Below are 12,408 nucleotides of genomic sequence, written 5' to 3' on the forward strand. Positions count from 1 at the left end.
AATTATTCTCAGCATGCTTTATCTGGGCACCTATCTAGCTGTTTCCTCTGTGAAAAAAAAAGAAAATTATTATAGCAGGAATTCCTACTGTTCATCAAGAGCTATTAGGTTGATCCATGGGAATTGCTATTTTTATAGGCTGAAAACTTTCAAAATCAGCAATTTCATATGATTCAACCTAATGCCTTTGACTTTTTCTAAACCAGATCAAGTGAGCATGGCAGTTACTTTTATGAAGAGCAAAGGTGTAAGGGGTTGGGGAAACAAACAGTAAATCTCTTGTAGCTTACAGAAAATTAAATGTCTATGCAGAATGAGTGGGGTTCACAGTGAGAACCCCCAAACACTATTGAGTTTTGACTATGAAACTGGCATTATGAATTTAACAGATAAGTTTTCAGAATCCATTGATACCATTCTATGGTATGAGTAGGAGAGTTTGATAGGGTCATTGGAATAGCATAGAATATTTTTCCTTTTCCAAAAGGCTACAACATAAAAACAAAGTCCAGTATTAATGTGTCTTAAGTAGAAACAAGAACTAAGAACCGAGTTCTAAGGGTACTTGTTATTAATCACTGTTAAAGATCAGTTATGCAAAGACTAAGATTATATATTCAAATTATTCACAGATGGACACAAGAAAACCATAGAAATTGGTCAATTGTTTATTGTCTCCACACCATAGCACCATAGTTTTACTATGGCACAAGATTTCCTACTGAATCTTACAGATTAAAAAAAATTTAGAACATAAGGAATTCTTGTTAGATAAAGCATTACAATTGTATTGGAAAATTCTGCCAAGACATACTAAAATCTATGCAAAATGTATGCATTACTAATTAGTGTTACTTAAGGGTAAATTGTTGAAGTATAATGTGAAACCCTATTATTAATGTCCAGATGTTCTATACATTAACCGAGTTCTGGATTTGATAGTGCCTGGTCTCTGGATGATATAATCTTCTCATGCAGGATTTTTTCAGGACATAGCAAAACACAAAAGATACAATGGAGAGAGAACATAGGCAATACAAATACTATTAGACACACTTCCCCATTCATTTTTGAATTTTTCATAAATCCTTCTAGGGTTCAAGTTCTTTTTATTATAATTCTTTTGTGAGGTTTCTCAAAAGATACATCAAAATTATTTTAATTATAATTTTAAAGTGTACAAATTTCAACGTATAACAAATGTGAAGATGCCAAAGGACAAACACAGATAAAAGAGTTGCAAATATGTATAGTTAACAGAGCCATTTGGATAAAAGCCATTATTAGACATTACTACATATTCCAACCTATAATCTCATAAATCAAAGCTTTTAGTTGTCTGGATTCATAAGTGACTGTATTCTTTCCAATATGCATTCTTTCTTCTTCCAGGGGTTGTTCAATAACAGCAGGTATGTTCCTGCCATAAAGTTCACAGTGTTCTAGAAACTGGACACATTCTTGAATAACACTGTCACGAAGCACAATCATGTGCTTTGACATGTTTTCTAGTAATGACAGGAAGCATCTTTTGGCGTAATACCAGGTATCAGTTCCCAGTTTTTTATTATAAGGTTCCAAGCTTTTGATAACCCGAGAAATACCAAAGTCATAATTTCCTTTGGCACAATAGAGCGTCCCTATCACCAAATTCACAATGCAGAGATGGTAGATTTTCTTATCTGGGTCCTCATAGGAGAGCTGCTCTTCCTCCTTTTCAATCTTCCTCATCAACTCCTCGGCTTCTTCGTTTTGACTTGTCATAATATATGAAACACACAGGTTAGCCAGCACAATAGCACTGACATTCAGGATGTTGTCATAATGCTTCTTGACTATGGGCTCATAAAAACCTATGGCTTCTGTGTATTTGTTTTCCTGCATGAACAGAACATGAGCCACATTCAGCTTCCACACATCATGATCATTACAGAATTCCACAGATTTGCGGAAGATCTTTTCCACCATTGGATAATTTTCAAGGTTCCAGTAGATTTTGGCCTGGGCCATCAGCACGGGAATATACTTCTCAAGGGTGTCATCATATTCATTCACTGCCTTTTTGACAGCTTCATCATCTCTGTTGTGTCTTGCTTCCTGCACTTGTTTGGTGAGTCTCCGGAGCTGTTCAGTCAGCATCCCTGCTAGCCCATCAAGCTTAATGAAAGCCTCTTCAGGAGCTGTCTGGCAAGTGATCATGGCATCCAAGAAGTCATAGAGATAGGGTGTGAGGAACTTGTAAGTCAAATGGGCATTCTCTGCCAGGACATCTGCTGCCAGGTCAAAATACTCATATTTACAGTAGAGCAGCAACAGGTTGCCAAAGGTCTCTGGGGGAAAGGGATTCTGTTGGAGCAAAAACTGTAGCTTCTCAAACCCTTCTGTAGGCCTGGCATCCATGTTCATTAGCGCCTGGTTGTGCAGGGTCACAGGGTCTAACTCTTCCTCTGCCCTCGGAGGCATATCTGTGAGGGTTTCCTGGGCCACCTCATAGTTTCTCAGTTGGTATTCTATGGCGGCCTTGAGGTTGAAGGCTTCTACCAGAGCGGTCTGGTGAAGGACTAAGGTGTTGCCAACACTTCGAACATCAATGCCCTCGGTGGTCATGCCCACACCCAGCTCTGGGTGCTGGCGGATGCCGTGCTCAATAATGTCGGCGATATGCTTCAGCGCGAATGCATACTGCCGGCTGCTGTAATAGGCCAAAGCCAGGTTGTAGGAAAGGTCAGGCCGGTAGCCCGAAGCCTGCAAGGCAGCAGAGAACTTGGAACACGCGGCTTCATAATGTCCCTCCTTGTAGAGCAAACAGCCCAGGTTGACCTGGCCATCGAGCTCGTTCTCGCCCCCGCTGTCTTCTCCTCCTTCCCCACTCAGTAGCTGCTCCACCAGGCTCCTGGCCCCGGGCAGATCGCCCTCGCTGTACTTGATCGCGGCTTGGAGACGGAGGACCCGATTGTGGTAGGCGGGGTTGTCCAGGAGGAGGAAGGCGACGCGGGTGGCCTCTGGGTAAAGGCAGGCCTTGTACAGGGCCTGGGCCTGGTACAGGCGGTACTGCTCCAGCTCCGGGTGCAGCTGGCCCAGCTGCTCATAGCACTCGGCGGCCAGAGCGAACTCCTGCAGGCGGTAGTAACAGTAGCCCAGCAGCGACAGGCCGGCGCGGCTCCTCGGGCTCCGCTGGAGCTCTCCGCCCAGCAGCTGCACGGCCTCGGCGTAGCGGGCATCCCGGATGAGCCGGTACACGACCGCGGTGAACTCCCCGTCGGGGATGGGCGCACCGCTCAGCCCCGCCATAATCTTCTCCGCGGCTGTGCGTCCCAGTTACCACGGCAACATGCCAACCGGAAACTGAAGGCTGTTTGTCCGGATATTGCTTTGCAACGGAAAAACTCTGTAAGGAATATAAAGGAATCACTGAGGTGAATCATTAAACTACTGTATTGGCCCTCGAAGACTCTGGGCTGCGAAGGTCGTGAGTCCAGCAAGAGAGATGAAAGGCCTCGTGGCAATTCAAAAACGGAAACTCTACTTCCCGGCATGCACTGGTCCGATGGCGCCGACGTCGGAACGTGGCCGCGCTGCACTCTGGGAGGCGTAGTCTCTGCGGGACGGACCCTCGGTTGCCGGGAGATGAGGTTTCACTTGCCTTTCTTTAGTGTTGCGGTTGATTGAGAGTTGCTGGCTGCCTGCTGTGTCACCTGTCTCCGGCGCGGCGAAGAAAGATTTGCGGTCTGAAATCCCTTGCTTTTTTAGCCTTATACACTTTGCAGTGCATACTAATGGCGTCGTTTCGCGGTTTGTTTTTGTATTTTAATGGGAAGGAAAAGGTGGAATATCTCTTTGGCATTCTCCTGGAATTAGAGTAGCCTCTCTTTTTAAGCTGCCTTGAGGGCACACTGTCTAAGACATAAATGCAGAGGGTAATAATAGTTCTTATTTTTATCGTTTCCACAAATTAACGATGATAAATGGTTTTGTGAATATTATCTGGTATTGGGAGACGTTTAATTTTAGATCCAGGCGTTCCCCCCTCACCCCAAACAGTTATTACTGAACAGATGTTAGCGTTTAATCTTGGCCATATCTATTGGCCTGGCCCTCCAACTTTCACTACAAATAAGAAACCAGTGTTCCTTGATCTCCCTGCATCTCCATTGGTCGTCCATGATCTGCCTTGGACTATCTAGTATCTAAGATAAACGGCGTACGAATAAAATTATGTCTTTGCTATATACTTAAAGGCTTCAATTCAAGTCCTTTTGCTGCCCATAACATCTTTTCTATGTATAAATTCCAGAGCCAACACCAACCATATGTATGTCCCTAAGACAATTTAAACATTAAGATTATTTCTAATCTTAATGACCACCGTGTGATCTGTATATTACAGATATGGAATCTGTGCACTAGAAAGTTTTAAATAATTTGCTCAAGACCACACAGCTAGGTAGCAGCAGTGCCATGACATCCAGCAGATAGTTTCAGTAGGAAATAGTGACTGCTTGTAACTTATTCCATTTATTTCCTATAGATGAGTTTGTAAAGGCCCAGTGTTTGCTGCCACATTGTATTCTGGAACATTAGTGTCTTTTTTTCCTCCATTAAAACAACGAACCAACTTGGTGTGGGCAGTAGAAATTTGAACTTCCAGATCTGATTTGCAGCTGTGAGCAGGTGTTAGGAAATAACTAGTGGGGGTGGTATAGTTCCTAGTCACCCAGTATAGCTGGTAGGGGACTTCTGCAGGCATGTGATTGCTTGTATCATAAAGCAACTGACTTTATATACTCATTCAGTCTTCCCTGCTGAGAAATTGACAGAGGTCTGTCCTTCTGGGTGGGACCAGACAAGGAACCTTCCACTTCATGAATACTGAGAAAGGGACAAACTGTACCCATTTCAGACGGGTTGAGTGGCATTCTGGCCCACCTAAGATCCCCAGAGAAAGCAGCTGATGGGGTCCACCATAACTCTATTCCGGGGCTTCTTTCAACCTGATCTCTGGGTGCACTCTTTTAGGGCCTTCAACTCAGGGAGGTATGTGGGTTGAGGGATGCTTGCTAGTGCCTCTCAGTAATTGGGGAGTGGGTAGGTGGCTGGGGGAGGATCTTCACCTTTATGGCTGCCTGACTACACTTGTCTCTTGGAAACTCAGGCTCAGTATTTATTTTAAAATCCTTATGTATGACCTGATACTTTGGGTGAGGTGCTATTGCAAATCAAGGTAACATGACAGAACATGGAAATGGGAAATTGCCTTTTATATCTTTATCAGTCTGATTTTCAGAGTTGTATTCGCACCATGAAAGCATTCACCTTCAAATGGCTTCTTGGGAATGTAAGCAAAATAGAAGGAATCTCTGCTGTCCCCCAAATTTCTCCAATCCCTACAGGCATCAGTTGAGGTTCCCCTCTTTGTGCTGGTACCTGTCTGTGAGTGTGGCTGCTGAAGCGGGCAGGAGGGAGACGTTCTGTGCCTTCCTCCTTACTTCATGTGCTGCTGCTCCTGAGGCCTGCCTTGGAAAAAGCAGGACATTCGGCTTAGACAGATGGAGGGCAGGGTCATTTGCAAAATAAAATGAGTGCACAAATCACGCTGTGAAATTGGCATGACCATCCCTGCTGCTGTGATAGACTGACTTTTATTTAGTCTATGACAGGCAGTTGGGGAATAGATTAGGGTTTTTTTGGGAGGGGGATGGTGAAAGAAGGCCCTTTAATTAATGATAGAAATTCTGGAAAGCAGTAAATGGGGTGGAATATTATAAAATGTCAGAAAGGATCATTTTGTTTCCAACAGAATCTTGGAAAGCTGGAGCATGTATCAAAAAAGTTAGTGTATTGTACCATTTCTAGCAATAAGAAAGAATTTTGTGGTTACAATAAAAAGATTTAGTGCCTTATTGAAAGGAATTAGACTTTAGGAAAGCAGTGTTGGGCTCAGGGTGGATTTTGCTGCATAAAGGGAGGCATGTTTACCATGTAGAAGAATTCCATTCGGGCACAATGTATGGGAGCTAAAAGTTCTTAACATGCTTATGTTTCTGCCTGTCAAAATGTGAGATGACCAAATTCCATATTCTATTTGTATGTGTAATCTATTTGACATTCTCTTTTAAAACTAGTTGGAAGTTACGTTTTCTTATTTATCCTCTAAATGTAATTGCTTCCTGTTGGTAAACATTGGTAATTTATGAACATCTCAACAACCACAGCTGTGGTCAGACAATTTCCTTGTTAAAGAAAGACCTTCTGCAAAACCATTTTCCAGCTGTTATTTCTCTTCCCTTTCATTCTAGGCCATTTTCTTCAGGATGGCCAGTTTGGTGGTTCAGTCCCCTTGCTTCTTCCTTCCCACCCCCCAATCTTCCACCATAAAGAAGGCAGAAAGAATAAATTAGTGTCAAATTGATAATGTAACTGATTGACTTTTAGGATCATCTGTTTAATCTTTTAAGTTTTGGAAAAATTGTATACCAAATCAATATTTGGGAACATTTATGCTCAGATGGTAAGACATTTAACCTCATTATGAATTCTCCTTTCACTGGCAGTTCCAGCTTTATTAATATTTTAATTAGATTTCCTTCTTGGATATACCTTTAAAAAAAAATCAAGTAGCTTATATTTGGAGGCTTGTGGTGTTATTACCTAAATTAACTTGTTAGGAAGAGCACAGTAACATGGTTTATAAATGGAATTACCAGAGAAGGCACAACTGTGGATATTGACATTTAAAGAAATCAATCAACCATCCAAACAAAGAGCTACTCTAAGCCCCTGTGTTTATGCAGGACTTTCTGTACCAGGACCAGATCCTGCTTTGCCTAACTTCCCTCATTAATCCTCACGGCCCTTCTGTGAATTAGGTAATTTTAACTGTTGGCCTCACTTGAAAAGCATGGACTGAAAAGCACAAAGAAGCCTGTGGTCGCCTCAGCGGGGCGGGGGTGGGGGGGGGGGGTGGGGGGGGTGGGGGGGAGTTGGTGATTGCTTAAGCTGGCCAGTAGGGGCCACACTGCACCTCTTCCCTCTCCCCCTGAGCACCTCCTCTCCAGTCATTTGAATTGGCTTTGGATCATTTGCTGCAGTTCTAATAGAACAGGCACAATGGTGTAAGAATTTTAAAGTTTAAGCACCGAAGCCGTTGTGTAATTGTATGGCATCAGTGGCTGGAGGCCCTGCATCGATGCGATCCCCCTGTGTAATTGCCCACGCAAATTTGAGCAATCTGTAACAGACACAGGAACCCGTCTGCATTGGGCTGCAGACTCTTATCCCTCCAGAAAAACCTCAATAATTCAAAGAACCTTTTGTCATCTTTAAAATGCTCCGTGGACAGGGCTGTCCTACTATCCCTCTCACACAGGCAAACATCACAGATCAGGACAAGGTTAATGGGCTAAATTGACAGTCAAAATTTAAATCGTAGGTATTCGGATGCATGCTTGCCTCGTTCAGTCCTTAAATCGTCCTTCCTAAGAGAAATAAAGATTATTCCGGAGCTTTAGTTAAACTTTAAGCATTTTATTAAAAACAAAGATATTTAGGTCTCTTAAAGCAGTTTCAAAATCATGGATTAGATGCTTGTGAAATGGGCAAACAGTCTATAATGTAGTATTCTTAAAATGACACCTCAGCTTGGGAAATCTACACAAATGGAGTGACGTGAGACAACTTAGTTGAAGACATATTTCCCTTCTTTTGTGTAAAACAATAATAATTAGGAAGCAAATCAGTAGGGGATCCTTTTTAGATGATTGTACATCAAAATAAAATGGCAAAAGCACTTTTCACCAAGGGAGTGAGATTAGCCAAAACCTAAACTCCTGTTCCCATACAATGCTGTTTGTGTTTTTTAAAATTCATCTAAATATGATTTAATCTAAATCTAAAGAAAAAAATAATCGAGATTCTAAACAGACATACACACACAGCAAATGAACACAAAGTATTTATAGCAAATACTTCATTTACTTAATAAAACAAACATATTTCTGTGCCAGTGTATATATTCAATGACATTGGTAGAGATATGCTACACAGATAAATAACTTATCTTTAGCACTGTTGAGAGATGGACTAAATATGCAAGAACATTCAAAATTAAATTAGAAAAGATGTACAACTCCAAATTACTAGTTGAGGAAAAGGTACACAAGCGATGTAAGCAGGACCTCAGGCATTGTTAAATCCAAGTACTCAACATGAAATTCCCCAGACACACCACTTTATTTCTGCCATCTACGCGTTTTATTCTATTATTGCTCACTTAAGAAACTTACGAAGTTTTGGCCTTCTTGTAGTCAGACTCAACCTTTAAATTTCCTGTGACATTTGAGTTTTGGGAGTTCTTTACAGCAAGCGGCAGAACAACAGTTTCAGAGACTGTTATTCTGAAGCAGACAATGAAACTTCACTGGCATTGCCAGAGTTTTTAGGGTCCCAAATTAGGTTTTGCACTTTTGCTTTAATGAATCCTTTATGAGTGTTTACTTCCAGACAAAACATTTTTCTTTAGATGTAAATCTTACCTTAATATATTTAGATTTCTGTCCTGCTTGAGAGGAGTTTTTCACACTATTAATGGGGATGAAATTGTATTTTATCTTTGTGCAGTTCATTAAGAGTCAGCAGGAAAAATGGATTTTAAAATAATTCTACCACAAAGTAAATTGAGCAGACTCTGTTTAACGACTTCAGGTAAGTGGATCAAATATGATAAATTTTGATACATGAAAAAGCAACTGAATTCTTGTAGCATTAATATTAGATGTTATTTCACTAACAAAATTTTAAAGATTATTTCCAACCCAACCCAATGAGTATGCAAATATAAAATACCTGGAAATGGGTAGACAGCTTAGATTTTAGAAACAGAAAGCACACATGCAATTTTAACTTCTTTTGACTCACTTTATAAATTGTAAATTAAACTGACTACCATTTATGGGATATCTATGAAATGAGATAATCTAAAGTTATGAAATAAAAGGGTATATTTTTGTACCTATAACCATGTACTGATGACCATGTCTTTCATGATTACTAGAGGCAGGCTCAGACATATCTGTGATAAGGTTGTTTTTATATCGACTCCATATATGTAACTTTTTATTTTGTCTTTAGTGAGGAGATGACCTCTTTGCTCCTATCTTTTTTGAGAAGTTTTTAAAGTTAAATACAGCTTGGTCCTTTGGTGCAGAAATAAACTGAATAAAAGTCAGTGCTTTTATAAGTGGAAAACCCAAGACCTGAGAGTCCCAAAATAACAGGTCTGGCCAATGGCCAGGCTTGGGGGAGCCCCATCCACTGTGCACTGGGGTAGTGCCCTTTACAGTTTGCCAAGCCATCCCTCCTGGCTGGGATTGCCAGTTACATTGTAGGTTGTGCATGTATTCTCCACATACTGACTAATAAAATTATAAATAGCCTGCCTGAAAAAAATACACTTCATGGAGAAAGTAGGATGAAGTCATTTCAACCATTAATGCCAAGAGACCTGAGGAAGCGCACATAATCTGGTCAGTTGTAGGTTTTATAAGAAGGCTCACATTTCAAATGCCTTCCTCCAATAGGAAGTAAACAATAATAAGGATTGGGAAAATTTCTCTATTTTGGAAAAGCAGATTATATGGGTACCCCCAATTCGTGGAAAGTTATACATTAGAAAAGGGATTAAAAATACCTCAAACGCCCAAGAGTTCAACCTCTAACCCTCTGGGTTGTTGGCACCAGGGAGGCTGCTACCCTCTTTTCTACCGTTTCATGGTTGTGGAGGAACAGACTGGGGCATTAGTCAGCAGTTTCTGAATTTTGACCCCAATAGGAAAGATACCTCGAGACAGGAGAAATAATAGATGGAGGCAATTACAAACAGCTGCTTGATTGATGGTTGACATTGTCAGGGCTCCACTGTATGGCAGGTTGCAATGGTGTTGAGCTGCTCTTGCTACCAGTGGGTGTTGCTATTGGCAACCATGCAGTGAAGCCAATAAAACGGCAAGAAAATGAGAGGAAAACTCAACCTTAGTGGAAGCCGTAGAGTTTGTGCTATAAATTACATTCCCCTTAGCAATATGCAGCATCAACGTTCAGGGTAGCCACAGTGCGTGTAGCTACCTGCAGTCTCCATTGGACCCTGGGTCTAGTTTTATCATAAAGCACATGCTTTCAAATTTTGCTCTAGATACAATGGCATTCGTCTGTCTGGGCTATTTATTTATTTATCGTTGGGGAGGATGACAGATGTGGGTTCATCTCTGCCTCACATGGACTGATTTTCAATTCCCACTTGTGATATAAACATGATGTGACACAATAGCTAGGAACACCTGCAGTGCTTCTGAGCTGCAGACACACGACCAGAGTCTGTCCCTACCTCCACCACCCCCCCCCACCTTTGTTCCTCACCTGAAGGAGGGAGACAGCCCGGCAGAAGCTGTTTTCCTTTATAGCAGAGTGATTCAGAAAACTGGCTTAATAAAATCCATAAATCTGAACAACCTCCTCTTACCTGCTCCGTGGAGGCAATTTTTCCTGCACTCATTCTCTCCTCTAGTTTCTCCAGTCTTCCCTGCAGAGACAGCTGTAAAAGGTAGCTGGGAACATTAGTTTTTAGGGTTCCTACTCCTTCCTTCTCTCTTTTGTCAACCCCCTCCCTGCTCAAGTTTCTCTCTTTTCTAGGCAATTGATGATAGGATTCTGTACCCTCATTTTTTGGGGAAGACATGACATTTTTCTTTGTTTGGATTGATGTTCACCTTCCCTTTATCAGTTCTCTTACCACCTGCCTCGGTCCCCATCTCTTCCTTGTTAGCTGTTCTCTTTTGCTTCCCCTCCTCCTCCTCTTTTTCCCTCTCCTCCTTCTCTTCCTCCCATTTGCCTGGTTTATAATTTTCTTTTCCTCTAGTTCTGCCCATATAGAATCTTCCTTTTACCCCGTGGGTACCTGCTCGTCCCTTACTTCTGTTTTGGTACTTTAATCTACCCATTCTTTAAACATTTCCCAGATGTCTACTATGCGCCAGGAAAAAAATGTCCTTGGTGGAACTTGGCCCCTGTTCCTCTGAGTAGTAAAGTTAATAACTGACACTGACGAGCAACAACAAGAACAAAACTGGTTTGTAAATTTTAGATTCTTTAGAGCTGGAATGGACTTCAAGGTTCATCTGGTCCAGAGATTTTCAAACTCCTCAGAGCCCAATTATGGGCTACTAGGTATATAATCAAAGAAATGAGGATTTGTAGGGGCTCTGGCTCTCCCAACCCAGCTTCAAACTGAGGACTTGGGCTTTTAGATGTTTTATGTCTTGGGGATTCTTTGTAAGATTTATTTGAACAAAGAGTTCTAAGGTTAAATCATGTTTGAAAATAATTTCCTAGTGTAATCTCATTTGACAAATGAGGAAAAAGGCTGGGAGAAGTTAAGTGACTTGTCTAAAGCCATCCAGTGAATAGTGCCAAACCTAGGGTACAAGTATAGCTTCTGGCCCAGCGTTCTTTGGATAAGGCATACCATATCCTCAGTCTCTCAGCTTTCTAGTCATTGCATCTATTTAATATAGCTTATTCTTATCTACTATAAACCTAGCTTTCTATAGAATATCTGTTCTCTGCCTAGACTGTTGTTTCTTAATCTTTCAAGCATTATATCTTACACTTAAGGAAAAATCCAAAATTGGGGACCTTTCCATTTGGCTTTAGGTTGGCACTGGTAGTAACCTTACATTTTATACTGAAACTCATCACTAGGAGAGCTACAGGTAGTCAGTGATCATTCTCCGTGGCTCTGCTGCATCCTATGAAATGTCTCACTGCTGGAAATAGTTCTGAATGTTCATGTGTCATTTGCGTTAAATCCACCTATAGATTTCCTTTCACCCTTACTTTAAGTCTATTAATCCATTCCTTCTGGGAGAAGACTTGGTCTACAATGAAGGTTGAATTAAAAAACTGAAAAAGGGGACCACAATCTCAATACAATGTTACGAATCTTGTCTAAACGCCAATCAGACAAACACATTTGCTGTCTTCCTACTATAGACCTTTTTAGGGGAAAACTGGGAATGGCTGGTTTTTGTAAGGATAATATAGTTTCTCTTTTAGGTAGGCGATTCTAAAGGCTCTGATCCATCATTAAGAAGCTTTAGGATTAAAAATAAGATATCTCTACAGAATACCAATTGGGATGCTTGGGACAGCCTGGTGCAGAAGGGGGAGCTCAGGAGAGGATGCAAAAGCAGGCGTTGTTTGGCTTGTAACAAACAGAACAGCCATACACAACATGAAGCAGCGCTAATGACGCCTTCACTGTTCAACATTCCCTCGGCTCAGAGTGAGCAGCGCCAACCGTCCTCAGGTCCTGGACCCAAGTGGCCCGCTGCCCAGAACCTTCATCTCAGCCCATGT

At 41.5% G+C, this 12,408-nt stretch overlaps 1 protein-coding gene across 1 annotated transcript; it reads right to left on the bottom strand.

The window, feature by feature from the left end:
- Positions 1 to 556: 556 nt before the first annotated feature.
- On the bottom strand, positions 557 to 3,493 carry LOC136125660 (intraflagellar transport protein 70A). The gene has a single exon (XM_065880561.1). The coding sequence runs from the start codon at positions 3,289 to 3,291 to the stop codon at positions 1,294 to 1,296; it is 1,998 nt and encodes a 665-aa protein (XP_065736633.1). The 5' UTR covers positions 3,292 to 3,493; the 3' UTR covers positions 557 to 1,293.
- Between the last annotated feature and the right edge of the window lie 8,915 nt (positions 3,494 to 12,408).

Source organism: Phocoena phocoena, chromosome 7 (assembly GCF_963924675.1).
Source record: "Phocoena phocoena chromosome 7, mPhoPho1.1, whole genome shotgun sequence".
Lineage (NCBI taxonomy): Eukaryota > Metazoa > Chordata > Mammalia > Artiodactyla > Phocoenidae > Phocoena > Phocoena phocoena.

Coding starts and splice junctions, on each gene's coding strand:
- LOC136125660 (XM_065880561.1), bottom strand. CDS start 3,291: ATGGCGGGGCTGAGCGGTGCGCCCATCCCCGACGGGGAGTTCACCGCG.